The 13,261-nt window shown below is 45.8% G+C and overlaps 1 protein-coding gene across 1 annotated transcript in view; it reads left to right on the top strand.

The window, feature by feature from the left end:
* Nucleotides 1-1,236: 1,236 nt before the first annotated feature.
* LOC147880170 (uncharacterized) overlaps nucleotides 1,237-13,261 on the top strand; it is a 368,868-nt gene continuing 356,843 nt past the window's right edge. The window contains exons 1-2 of the mRNA XM_087370364.1: nucleotides 1,237-1,365; nucleotides 1,475-1,606. Of these exons, the coding sequence (XP_087226490.1) occupies nucleotides 1,237-1,365; nucleotides 1,475-1,606 (261 nt within the window). The remainder of the gene's footprint in view (nucleotides 1,366-1,474; nucleotides 1,607-13,261) is intronic.

Below are 13,261 nucleotides of genomic sequence, written 5' to 3'. Positions count from 1 at the left end.
CTTCAGCACTAACTCCAATGGATTTTGATAATGTTTTTATGTTTCCATCAAGTTCATTGTACACTATTTTCCTTTCTTCATTTTTTTCTCTCTAGCAAGTTCAAAATTGTTTTGTAGTATCTCCTCTAGGAACATCAATGGTGGGATATTTTGACCAAATATTATTAACTTATAATTTGTCCCTTTGTATGATTCTATCAGATCCACCCTAAGCCTCATCTTTCATCCCCGTTAAGTAGTGTCTCCTAACCAATGGAGTTGTTCAAAGTTACCTCTTTTGTATTTTCTTACGAGACTATAGTATATGAAAACATAGAGGTAGGTAAAAATGGTGATTTCCATGGGCTCTTTTTGCAAGTTGTCATGAAGGCCTAGCCTGATGTAAGAGATGCTATTGTAAATCTCAGGGTCTTTATAAGAGCACCTCCTACATGAGACTGAAGTTGTGATGAATTGGAACAAGAGCTCATGGAAATGACCATTTCTATCAACCCCTCTTTTGATTGAGTACGGCTTCACAAAAAGTATAAGAGCATTAATTTTTAAGAGCTTCTAGTTTTGCGACGTACTACTCAATATGGATGGCAGGATAAGTTTATCTTGGATTTGGCAGAGTTTGGTAGAGGATTAACAAATGCAAACGTATTAATCTTCAGTCTGAATATCTTGCCATTGATGCCATTAGAAATTGGAGAAAGATAAAAATTGTATAATGAAACAAATGGTCGCATAATAATAATATCATTTTTTATTAGAGCATGTTGTAAAGAGACTTATCTTTTAGGGGTGTCCTAAATGGTATTTCATGTTGCCGTGCATTCGGATGCTACACTCATGAAACAATCATTTAAGAATGAGAATATTATTCATGTTTATTGTCTTCTAGCGTGTAGAACAATAATGAATCTCTTAAATAATAATGACTTTATGGGTATCTAATTTATCTGACTTTATGTAAATGTAATATTAATTTACTAACAATGGGGTATGTCCTTCTCGATGATTATGATGAAGTGAGTGTTTATTTTCATCTCTCTATCTATCTAGATCATCTAAGAAAGGACACGATATCCCAAAATTGTAGGTCCTCCTTACTTAATGAGTTACTTGTTTCACCCTCCTTACCCAATTGATCCTCTTATCCAAAGCAAGCACATTGCAACAAAGGCAATCAACCACCCAAGGTTTGGCCACTTTTAGTAACAATGGAGATATAAATTTTTTACTCTCGGGACAATGTTTACCACCTTTGTGTTTTCGGAATGCATGAACATGGTCGTTCGTTTTGACGAGGATTCTTGGCTGATATTGTCGACGGCAACGGGCATGGAGCAAGAAGAAACTGCCGCCTCCAGCTTCATTCAGGTGCTTTCCAAAGTTTTGCCACCCAATCCTGCTGCAATGAGAACATCCTGCGAAATCGGTAGCGCTCATGTTTTACAGTTCTTTTCCTGTCGTTTTGGTTCTTCTGCAGGGCATCCAACGAGACTTAAATTGCCTCTGTGACCCTGATCGACACACCAGGCGCAGGGCGCTTGAGCGACTCTGCAACCGCTTTGCATGGGGCGACGGAGCCTCTCTGCCGCCATCTCCGGAAGTACTGCAGGTGAAATTCAAGACGCTTTTCAGCTTATGCGGGAACAGCACCAGTTGATAGCACCCTGTGAACACTTTCAGTACCGCAATCATGGACGTATACTATTCTGCGGGAAGGAGTATATGGCGCACAAAGCCAAGGTTTTCTTTGCGAACTAGCTAGGACCCGGTCGATAATCCGAGAAATACATTTACGCTAGATTATTTACAAATGAGCAGAGTGAAACATCCATGAAGTTTGTGTGTCTGTATACATGGCAAGGTATAAGGAACCCCCGGGAAACAATGTTGGCCAAGCAATTGTTAGACGCAATGACGTAAGGAAGGGTGCTGGTTTTCCACGTGTTTACTTGTGTTTTTGGGAAAATCTTTGTTAGCTAAATCTTCTGGCCTTTTACAGCCTCTCTCTTAGTACAAAATATCCTTGCTATGAGCTCACTGATTGCCCCCTTCAAACAAACCACTAGGCTTTGTCCACAAGCATTCATCTCTCTTGTAACTTGATCAACGGTCCCACTTATCAACCAAAAAAAAAACTCTTCGATTGCTAAACCAAATGGGCCTGAACAATCTAAGGAGGAAAAGAGATAAACCTTTCTCTGGTTGCACAGCTCTCCATCAAGATGGTCAAAGCAGCCTCAAGAAAGCTAAACATCAATAAACGGGATGACCAAAGGAAAACAACTTTGTAGAGAAGAATAAAATTCTACTTCATTCCTTTAGAAAGTCTTATGATGATCCTATGCCACATCAGAACTATCACGGCGCCCTCTCGGCTCCCTCCACCACCGAGCGAAACATTGGACGTGTTTTTTTGAAATTTGGAATAAGGAGATGCTTTTACACACATTGAGCATTTTGTAAATGCAATTGCCAATCAACTTCCAATTTGTGGTTGGAGCCAGAAATTCTGAAAGATTTGATTCCTATATACACAGATCGTAACGCTTCTATTGACGTGTGAAGCCGGGGCCTCAGAACTTCCTTATAGAATTGGACTGCTACTTCAATTACACTATTATGCCCTAGTGGACATAAAAATAATCACATGCAGAATGCCCTGAGAGCGTGACCCCTAGCTAGAATTGACTGTTGAATACTCCCAACGGCTTGCCTTTGGCCCTCTACCTTCTGTCACAATGGTGCAGTTGCTTGGATTCCCCAGTCATTTGCCTACTCTCAGGCCATTGTGAGAGAGAAGGCAGGAGAAGAAAGAAGTCCACTGGGGATCTTGAAGACGAGTTGGAGTAGACCCCCAAGACAAGGTGCTTTGCAGGATCCAAGCTGTCAATTTCTGAGGGGGACAGTTGGATGGTCATCTGTCAAACGGATGGTGTGTCATTTGCAGATGGTGATTTCATGCTTGATCTTTTTTATGGTATCCAGAATGCACATACCTTTTTTTTTGTGAGAAGAAATATTTTATTGCTGTGAAATAATTACATTCATAGTTACTCCAAAAGCGGAGTAACTACTACTCAACCAAGAATCTCAGTATAAGCCATATATACATCATGATTAATCAAATGAGTTTGAAAGCAATCATAAAACGATTGCCTCAGAGATTGTTTGAAAAAAACGAAGGATGAAAAAGTAGGAGCACCAAAGACTCTATGATTTCTGTCCATCCATAGAGTCCAAAGTGCCCAGTAGCACACCCAAACTAAAATAAATCAAAACCCTATCTAGCGGGATGAAAACCAAATAACCAGAAGAACCTGCTAAAAGTAATAGTAGGAAATCTCGCTCGAAGCCCCTGACGAATGAGAGCGAGGAAATCACAAGTATGTGGACAGTGCCAGAAAATGTGAGGCACAGATTCAACAGGATGTAGACATCTGTGGCAAGCAGCCGGGGCAATATGTCTATGCGCGAGTAACTGCCCAGATGGAAAAATGCCAAGTAGGACTCGCCAGAGGAAAAGCTGTTGCCGAAGAGGGATTTTATAATGCCAAAGGAGACACAGCCGCTTTCTCCACCACTTTGATGGGTGATCCATATGCCAAACAGAATTGGCTCTATCAAAAACCCAAGACGGAGGTAACAACACTTTATACAGAGAAGGCACTGTGATATGTGACAGCTTCAAAGGACGGGTTGAAGAAGAGGAAGAATGGAGAGTCCAATCCTCAAGCCTATCCTAAAGTTCCAAACGAGGTACCGGCAAGAAAGGTTGAAGCATTTCTGAAATTGTGTGCCATAAAGGACGATAATGAGCTCCCAAACCATACTCACTAGCAGCCGCAAAAAAAGATAAAAGAGTGCCATCATCCTGAAGTACATCTGCCACAGAAGCAATACCTTTGAAAGATATAAAATAAGAAAACCTGGGTTCTTGTATAGCCAAAGGAGGGTGGAATACTTTGGACCAGTAAATATTCTTAGCCCTCAAGGAATTTCCCAACAAAGAATCCCTACCATTCCATTCCAAGTGGGATAAAATATGCTTCCAATCAAGAAGCAAGTGAGAGACAAAAGGGCAGCCTCTGATCTTGCCTTAAATAGAGCCAAATAGAAAATCCCACTGTGTAGGCTACCAATGCCCAAAAGCAGAAGTATCAATATGCAACAAAAGAGAGTGGATCATGAAAGCCCAGGGCTGATCCCCTTGCATAAACTGCAACATCATTTTCCCCCTGTGAGCAATTATATGCATTTGAATATTGAGTATGTTCAAACCCCCGTGCATCTTTGGAGAACAGAGATGATGCATAGAGAGTAATCTGAGACTTTTCTTGCCCTTTTTTGTACGCCAGAAAATCTCCATGATAGCAGACATAAAGGAAACCAGATCTACCTTAGTAAACATGATGAGGGGCAGATAGAATTGTATATATGCTATCAAAATGGATTGCGTTATTCGCAAACGAACATGTAATGGCCAAGTTGCAAGCTTCCGATATTCAAGTTTTTTCCTTAGCTTTGTGAGCACCCAATCAGTTTGTTGAGAACGAGTGAGCCCCCAACCTAGAGGATAGCCAAGATGTCGAATCAATTGAGAAGGTGGAACAATTTCCCCAGGCCACAAAAGACTATGCTAGTCTTTAGCATGCAACGGCGGCAATAGCTTGGATTTTTGAAATTTCACATGAAAACCAGCAGCTAAGCCATATGTGAAAAGGGCTTGCATAATCAATGAGAGATCGCTCTGAGTATTTTTCGGGATAAAGAAAGAATCATCAGCATATGCTTGAGCAATCATGCTACGGCTGCCAAGAATTTCCAATCCATGCGACATGCCAGCATCCAAAAGGTGGTTCATATATTGAAGCATTGGATGAGTGGCTATGGCAAATAGTAAAGCACTGAGGGGACAGCCTTGCCGAACAGAACAACCAAGAGTCCAAGTTGTAGAAATATCCCCTGAAAGTATGCAGGCAGCTTCACTATCTTATATAGCCAATTGATAACTTGCTGCATTTTTGTGCCAAATCCCAAGGCCTGCATTGTTTGTGAAATAAAGTCCCATTGAACAATATCAAAAGCTTTGGCAATATCAACTTGCAATAGCAAAACATCCTGCTGCATATATTTGGCATATTCTATTCCAACATAGGCATTAGCAATGTTGTCTGTGATATGCCTACAAGGAACAAAGCCATATTGCGCAGGATGCAACCCATCATGCAAGTAGCCTTTGATCCGATCAACAATCATTTTGGTAGTAAATTTGTAAGTAAATTTGTAAATGACTGGCATAAGCGTGATAGGTCTCCAATCAGCCAAAGATTCACAGATTGCTTTTTTGGAAGGAGTTTAACAAGACCTCTCTTCCATGTGTCTGGCATTTTCTGATTTTGCCAAGCAGAATTCACCATATGCAGCAAAGTATGCTTCAAAAGAGGCCAATATTCTAAAAAAAACTCAACTGTAAGACCATCCCATCCTAGAGATTTCCATCTACCACAAGATTTGATTGCATCTGACAATTCCCTTTCAGTAAAAGGTTCCTCCAATTCCAAAGCTTGAGTAGTGGAGATAATAGGAGAAACATGCTGTAAAAGTAAATTTCTTATAGACAAAACCTGCTGTGAGGGAGGATGTGCATAACCAAACTGCTAAGAGAAATGATGTACATAGACAGAAGCAAGCTGTGATCGTGATGTAGTCCATGAACCATTAGGCATAAGCACCCTCCAAATGTTTGTTTTTAATCTCTTCTGATGCAAGCTTTTAAAAAATTGTTTGGAAGAACAGCCTTTATCTGTGAAAGCTCTTTGTCTTGCTCTGGTCTCCCATTTAGCAAGTTTCCTGTGATCATTGATTTGAAGACAATGTTTAGCTTGGCATAGTGTTGTTTGCTCATGCAAAGACAATGGACGAAGGTGACTGAGTTAAGTGAGATCTTGGCAAGTCAATTTAGCCTGAGCAGCAATTTCCCTCAGAGTCTTCATGTAAGACTTGCCATAACCTCTAATTACAACTTGCATTTTGGAAACAAACGAATCCCATGCATTATCAATATCAAAGTGGCTCTGAGAAGACAGAGATTAATAGGCTTCAGTAACCATTGCCTTGAAAGCAACATGCTACAAATAGCTATTGTTCACAATTAGATGTCACATTTGAGGCAGTCTATCATCTGGCATATCATGAAAAGATAGCCTCAACCATAACAGTGCATGATCTGAATGTACAAAGGCATAGTCAACCCACATTTTGCATGTAAAATCATCATTTTGTTGCGGAGCTACACTATACCAGCGATCCAGACGTGCCTGATAAGAAGAAAGGGCATTATGTTGAAAAGTGTATCCAGGTGACAAAGGCTGCAATTCCTTCCAAAGATCAACCAAATCAAGATGAATCAGTAATTGAGACCATGCATGCCTTTCAGAGGTTAACATATGGGTATTTCCTGATGTATTGTCACCCTGTTGCGGAGCATTATTGAAATCCCCACATATAAAGGCATGATATCTCCATGGATATCGTTGCATGGCATCCCAAATTGCACTTCTATCCCGAGAAGATTGAGGTGCATATACGGAAGCAAATTCAAACACCTCGCCTTGAATGATGCATTAAAGAATAACCCATCTGCCTTGATTATCATTTAAAGCAATAACTGGTTGAAACTCATGCTTAATCAGAATGACTACACCTGAGAAAGAGTGCTTCCCAGCATAAAAGATATCATAGCCGCAATAATGACCTGTCTTTCATGCATAGACATGTTGATTGTGTTCTTGTACCACTATATCAGGCTGAAATTGATTGATATACAGCCACACAGATTTCCATTTCCTACTGTCGCACATCCCCTAAACATTTAAGGTAAGGCATTTGATATGAGCAAGCATATTTACAGATATTTATAGGAAAAAACAGTTATGTACAGCAGCAACCTTCAAGATGTCAACCCTACATTTCTACCTCAGGGTCAAGGCCTCTTCCCTGAGAAGAAACATCCGCCTGAAGATTGGACAGCAATGCAGCAATCTCTTCTTCAGGGAAGAGGGTTCTGCTAGCTGTCACTACAGCCCATGTGATTCCAGTTCGTGAGTTGACCTCTGGAGAGTTTCCACTAGAAGATGCACCATTCCAAGTGTGGGGGGGTGGAGGTCGTCGAACAAAAATAACTTTTCTTGGACTTTGCCATCCATCAATTGGAGTTTTTGGTCCTTTTGCTGAGGGTTGAATAGCAGGAAGCGAAGGGGAGAAGCACTCCCATTTGAAACAACTGGGGCTTTGCCTTTATCCTGATTCAAAAAATTGTCTACTACCTTTATTTTTATTCCCAATAGAGGTAGTAGCATCCTTATCGGGCATCTGAGTAGGCAAAGTAGCAAGAGGCATTTTATGCTGACTCATTGGACACTGCGAACCCATGTGCCCAAATTTTTTACATTCAAAGCAAGCCCCTGCAAATACTCCCCATTTCAATTTATAAATGCATTTCCCATGTCAACATTATTCACCGTTGACTGAATAAGACTCCGGTGTGGGATTATCAGTATCCCAAAGAATGCAGAATCAATTAGAGTTGCCATTAGGCCACGGTGGGCAAACCACTTTGCCTAAAGTTGCTGCAATTTTAGGCAAGAGTGAAGCCATGCATTGTGGGAAGTCTACAACTTCAACCTAGACCGGACATCGATGTCAAATTAGAGCCTGATAATCCCTTGTGGGAGACCATGGTAAAATGTGCACCATTTGTTGCCCAAAAAAGAGTGGCGAATGTTCCAAAAGCATTTGCCTGTGAATCTCATCTACCATAATGACCTCAAAAAAGCCTCTGGCTGCATAGTGTACCTTATGAACAAATGAGCCAGCCAGTGTGCGGGTCAACTAGTTGCCTACCTCTGTAGCAGGTGGCATCCAACCTGGGAAAAATAAAATGACTACATTTTTTGCATATTCTCTAACTGGATCCACAATTTCATCCACTTCAACCATGAGACCAACCGATGGAACAGAGTCTTTCCACTCTTTCCTTGTGTCTGCAAATCCTTCGTGCATGACATCATAAACCAGTTGTGCTTCAACAAAATCATGCACGGGGTCATGCTGACCCTCAACTTGCTTTTGCTTTTTGCATTGAACCGATCGATCCTTTTGAAAAGTTTTTTCATAAGAGTATTCAGCCATGTCTTCTGAAGAAGATGGAACCAAAAAAGGGGGTACAGGAAAAAACAGTCCCGAGAAAACAGCCCCGAAAAAACAGCCCACAAAGAAGAAGGAAATAGTGTATTTGCAAGGAGAAGAAGGGGAAAGAGATCTTTAGGGATTTAGAGAGAAGAAAATACAAGTTCTGAAGAAGGAAAAGAGAAAAAACCAGGAAAAGATCCAAGATGAACTATAAATCAGAGAATAAAGAGAGGTTCTGGTGATGGAAAGAGTGCACAAGACCCAGGAACCAAAAAGGAGAGAAAGGGGGAAGAGAGAACCCTCAGAACCAGCGTGTAGAACCAACCAGTAAGCAAACCCGGCATGACCAGCAACCTAGGAGCAGGGAATCAGCCGGCAGCAGCAGCCTGAGCAGGGCAAAAAAGGTCGTACAGGTCCATACACCTGTACGGAATTGTACGGAGCTATGGCGGGGCTGTACAGCAGGTATTTAAGACCCAGACCCCTCGTTTTTGGATGCTGATTTGGAGCAGCAGGTAGCTGAGGCAGACGGGCTTATCTGGGAGGGCTGGAGCAAGGGCTGTAGGTCCTCATCTCTCTCTCTCTCTCTCTCCCCCCCCCTCCGCTAACCCCTCTATACCCCCTCGCTACCTCTGCTACCCCCTCGCTACCTCTGCTAACCCCCCCCCGCTACCCCCTCCGCTACCCCCTCGCTAACCCCTTCTGCTACCTACCCCCCCGCTACCCCCTCCACTACCTACCCCCTCCGCTAACCACCACGCTACCTCGCCACCCCCTGCTACCCTTCTCGCTAACCCCCCCGCTACCTCGCTACCCCCCCGCTACCTCGCTATCCTCTCCTAACCCCCCCGCTACCTCGCTACCCCCCCGCTACCTCGCCTTACCCCCCCCCCTGCTACCCCTCTCGCTACCCCCTCCGCTACCCCTCTCTACCCCCCGCTACTCCCTCCGCTAACCCCCCCGCTACCCCCTCCGCTGACCCCTCCCTTCCGCCCCCCCCCCTCCCCCCCCGGGAAAAAAAAAAGGGGGGCAAAAAAAAAAGGCAGCTTTGACCTCTTGCAGTCCCTTCTTTGCCCCCATAATGAAAGGAACAGAGGGATGAGGACAAAAGACTAGGCGGGAGACCCCTCGATCCAAATCTGCATACGCGTGGAGATGGGGAAGGGGAATGGTGACAAGGCGAAAACACAAAAGCAACTCAATTTGGAGAACTTCAACAAATGCAGCAACCGGAGCGGTTTGACAGTAAACAGCACTGCGGCCCAGAAGAAAGGGGCCCACCCAAAGCCCATGCGGCTCACCACATCCTCGACCTCTATGGTTACCACCACTATTTCACCACCATCATCCGCCTCATCATCTACGCCACCTCTCTCCTTCTCCTCTCTTGCATCATCATCACAGGTCTCCTCTCCAATAGCCTCACCACTGGCCCCATCAACCACGGGTCCACAGTACTTTCCCCTCATATCACCTCTACCTCTCAGTCAGCCACCCTTCATCACCTCATCCGACCTCGCTACTCCTACATATCACTCCCCCGCCCAGATCATATTGTCCCCATCAGTACAACCTCAGCAGTCCACCTTCATTCCAACCCCTCTTGAGATCATCTTAGGCCCCCGCCAGATGCTTGGGACTCCCTATTGGCTGAGATACATAGCATCCGGGCCCGTCAGGCAGAGCTGACATATTACACCCAGGAGCAGGCCCGATACACCCAGAAGCAGGCCCGCATTATACACGAGCAGGGCAACCTTATCCAGGGACTCAAACACGACATCACACAGCTTTGAGAGGAGCTTGGGACCCTCAGAGCAGTGCCTGGAGGGACCCCAGTCACAGAGATGGAGGCACAGATAGCCACAATACAGTCGGCTATAGCAGAGACGACTAGATGGGTGGATGTGGCAAAACGGGAGCCCACAAAGGCAACCGTTTCAGCCGCCATACAAGAACAGCAGCAGAGGGCTTCGAAGGTCCTCAACATCTGGATACGAGGGATCACACAAGACAGCACCAGCACCACTACGATGCCCATGGAGGAGGCGATTACCTTTGTGAGACCACCACCATGGGGGTCCCTGACCATGGCATAGAGGGAGCATGGCGTGTTGGGAGAGATCCCAACCGAGAGTAGCCCCTAGTCATTCGCTTCAGAGATTCACATGCTCGTCTAGCGACACTCCAACGTCAAGCCTCTCTACGAGAGCATCCCACCCTGTCCATGGACGAGGACTTGACACCACTACAGATTGAGGAGCGACGAGTTCTTCTGCAGCAGCGGGATGTTGCCCGCAAGGAGGGAAAATGGGCCGTGGTCCGAGATGATAGGTTGTTGACCGGCACCTGCCGTCGGGCTCCCACCCGTACCCCCTAGGGGGATGGGGCCGGGGCCTATGAGACTCAGGTTTTCAAGACCCTAGACTACACCATTTGGAACCGTAATGGCACCTTATGGTCAGACCCAGGAAACTTCTCGAAGTCTTATACAGGACGAGACATAGTCTTTTACACGGAGACACACCAAAGCCCAGAGCGTCCACTACTGATATACAGTGGCTACACATGGGAGTCAGCCTTTAGGGATGAGACGAGGGATATAGGAGGAGTCCGAGGATCAGGCGGGGTCGTAGTATTGTACAGGTCTTCCCTCGCTGGAGCCATCTCCATTGAGAGGAAGGACGCACACTCCCGATTCATGTGGATCTGGATCCGATGCACAGACACCCGTGACCTTTTCATAGCAATATGCTACTTCCCGCCAGACACATCCCACTTCGCCAGAGTGGCACGAGAAGAGGGTGAGACATCTCCATATGCACCCTTACATCAAGATATCCCAGACCTTTCACCCCGCGGGGAAGTTCTCCTTGTTGGGGACTTCGACGCCAGGACGAGTACGCGACAGCCACCACTCCTAGACTTCCGAGACGACTCTATCATTCTTCCAGACATGGACCTAGACGGAGCAAGTATGACTAGGACCTCATCAGACCCCAACACGAGCCTGTTACACCATATGGACACGCGCTCCTTGATTTGGGCAGGATGCATGATCTCATCATCTACAACGGGCTCGACTTATGGCCCTCCTTAGGTGGTTTTACTTGCTTCCCACATGGGGGGGGGGGGGGGGGGGCACTAGTCTAGTAGATTACATCATGGGATCCCCTACCTTCACTTCATGTATCACTGACTTCACCGTAGCACCACCCCCTCCAGGAGCTGATCACACATACCTATTCTTCACTATCGCCACCCCATGCTTAGCCACACCACACACACCACATAGGAAGCACGACACCTACGACGACGCCCCTCGTGATCCTTAGCTCGGCCATTGTGCAGTTTCAATGTTGCGTCCTTGACTCCCCCTCTGGTGAACAATGTGCAAGTGGTGGGACGAGGTGTGTGTATGAGGTCTGGAGTGGGTTGGTGTGGGACATCATATAGATGGTGTGCATACGTGTGCCAGAATCTCGTGTCGGTGAGGGGTAATGGGGACCTACGCTCAAGGAATCTCCGCAAAAAATCCTTAGAGTTGCTACTGTACAAGATGTGCAGCATCTCCTCCTCATTTTGACGAAGAAAAGCCTGCTTCTTCCGACGTACGAGAGGTCGGTACTTGCGTACGGTGTCTGGTGTGTTTGGGAGGTGACATCTGGTTTCAAGTCGGAGTTGTCGGCGATAAACCTTGCACTCCGCATCGTACCAATTGTTCCAGGATACAGAACCAAGAGGTGGTGGTCTAGTGGACCGTGTGGTGTGGGGAAAGATTTGGAGGGCAGCCTCGTGGAGTGTGCGACTAATCAGGGCAGCACGGTCCTCTATGAGTGGTATGTGATCGATGTAGGTTAGGAGTCTGTTTAGGCATCCAGAGTAGGCTGGATGCACTGAGTTTATCGCATATGGGATCAACACGTTAGCCCCAATCCTAGCAAAGCTATTCAATGACAATGTTTGTCTTGGCTTCCCCTGCACTTGGACACTCAACACCATCACCCCCATCCACAAGGTAGGGGATCCCATGGATCCGAGTAACTAAAAGACTATCATGATTGGACATGTGATGTCCAAGATCTATGCAGCTGTATTGGATGCATCGGTCAGCCTGTTCGCAGAGATGAGAGGGCTCAGATTAGAGGGTCAGGCCGGTTTCAGGCGAGACCATGGGACTATGGATCACATAATCACACTCAGGAGTGTCATTGAGGAGGCCAGATCATGGAAGGAGAGGGTATACTGTTGCTTTGTGAATTTCCGCAAAGCCTTTGACACAGTACCTCGAGCTCGTCTTATCACACGCCTACACACACTGGGATTTGATCAGGAGATCATCTAGGCAGTCATGGCACTGTATGAGAGAGTCTCAGGCCAAGTTCGTATAGGCGTAGGTTGGACAGATGAGATCCTGAGTACCATAGGGGTCAAACAGGGTTGTCCCTTATCACCGACCCTATTTGGCCTCTACATCGATGAGCTTGAGACTTTCATGGGGACATTCGGAGGGACTGGTTGCTCACTTTCCAGGATCATCATCAGGATTCTTCTTTATCCAGATGACGTGGCACTCTTGTCGTCCACACCCGAGGGGCTCCAGCGACACCTAGATGCACTGCAGGCTTTTTGTTTATCCCATGATTTGGAGGTCAACCTTGGCAAGACCAAGGTCATGATCTTTAACACCTCTCAAGCAAACATGCAACGGAAACAGTTTACTTTTACTTTGGGTGGGTCACCAGTTGAGATCGTATCCTCATACACTTACTTGGGGGTCATCTTCTCCAGCCCGATCTTCACGATGAGACCAGCGATGCAAGCCAAATTGAGCAGGGGATACGCCTCACTGGCTCGGCTAGAGAGACAGTGCTTTCACTCCCACTTCCAGGACCCTCAGACCAAGGCTCTTCTCTTCGACTCCTTGGTCCCCGACCAGTCGGTATGTATGGCAGCCCTTGTTGGGGGCCTGACATGTCAGAGATAGAGTGGACACGGGTGGAGCGCTTGCAGATCCTCATGCTCTCACGGATGATCCGGGGGAAACCGTCTGTACCACATCACATCATTCAGG

The sequence above is a fragment of the Dipteris shenzhenensis genome, chromosome 32 (genome assembly GCF_047967505.1).
Source record: "Dipteris shenzhenensis isolate YYH24624 ecotype China chromosome 32, Dip_SZ_1.0, whole genome shotgun sequence".
NCBI lineage: Eukaryota > Viridiplantae > Streptophyta > Polypodiopsida > Gleicheniales > Dipteridaceae > Dipteris > Dipteris shenzhenensis.
Note: the sequence above shows the minus strand (reverse complement) of the source record. Positions and strands in the feature narration are given on the sequence as shown.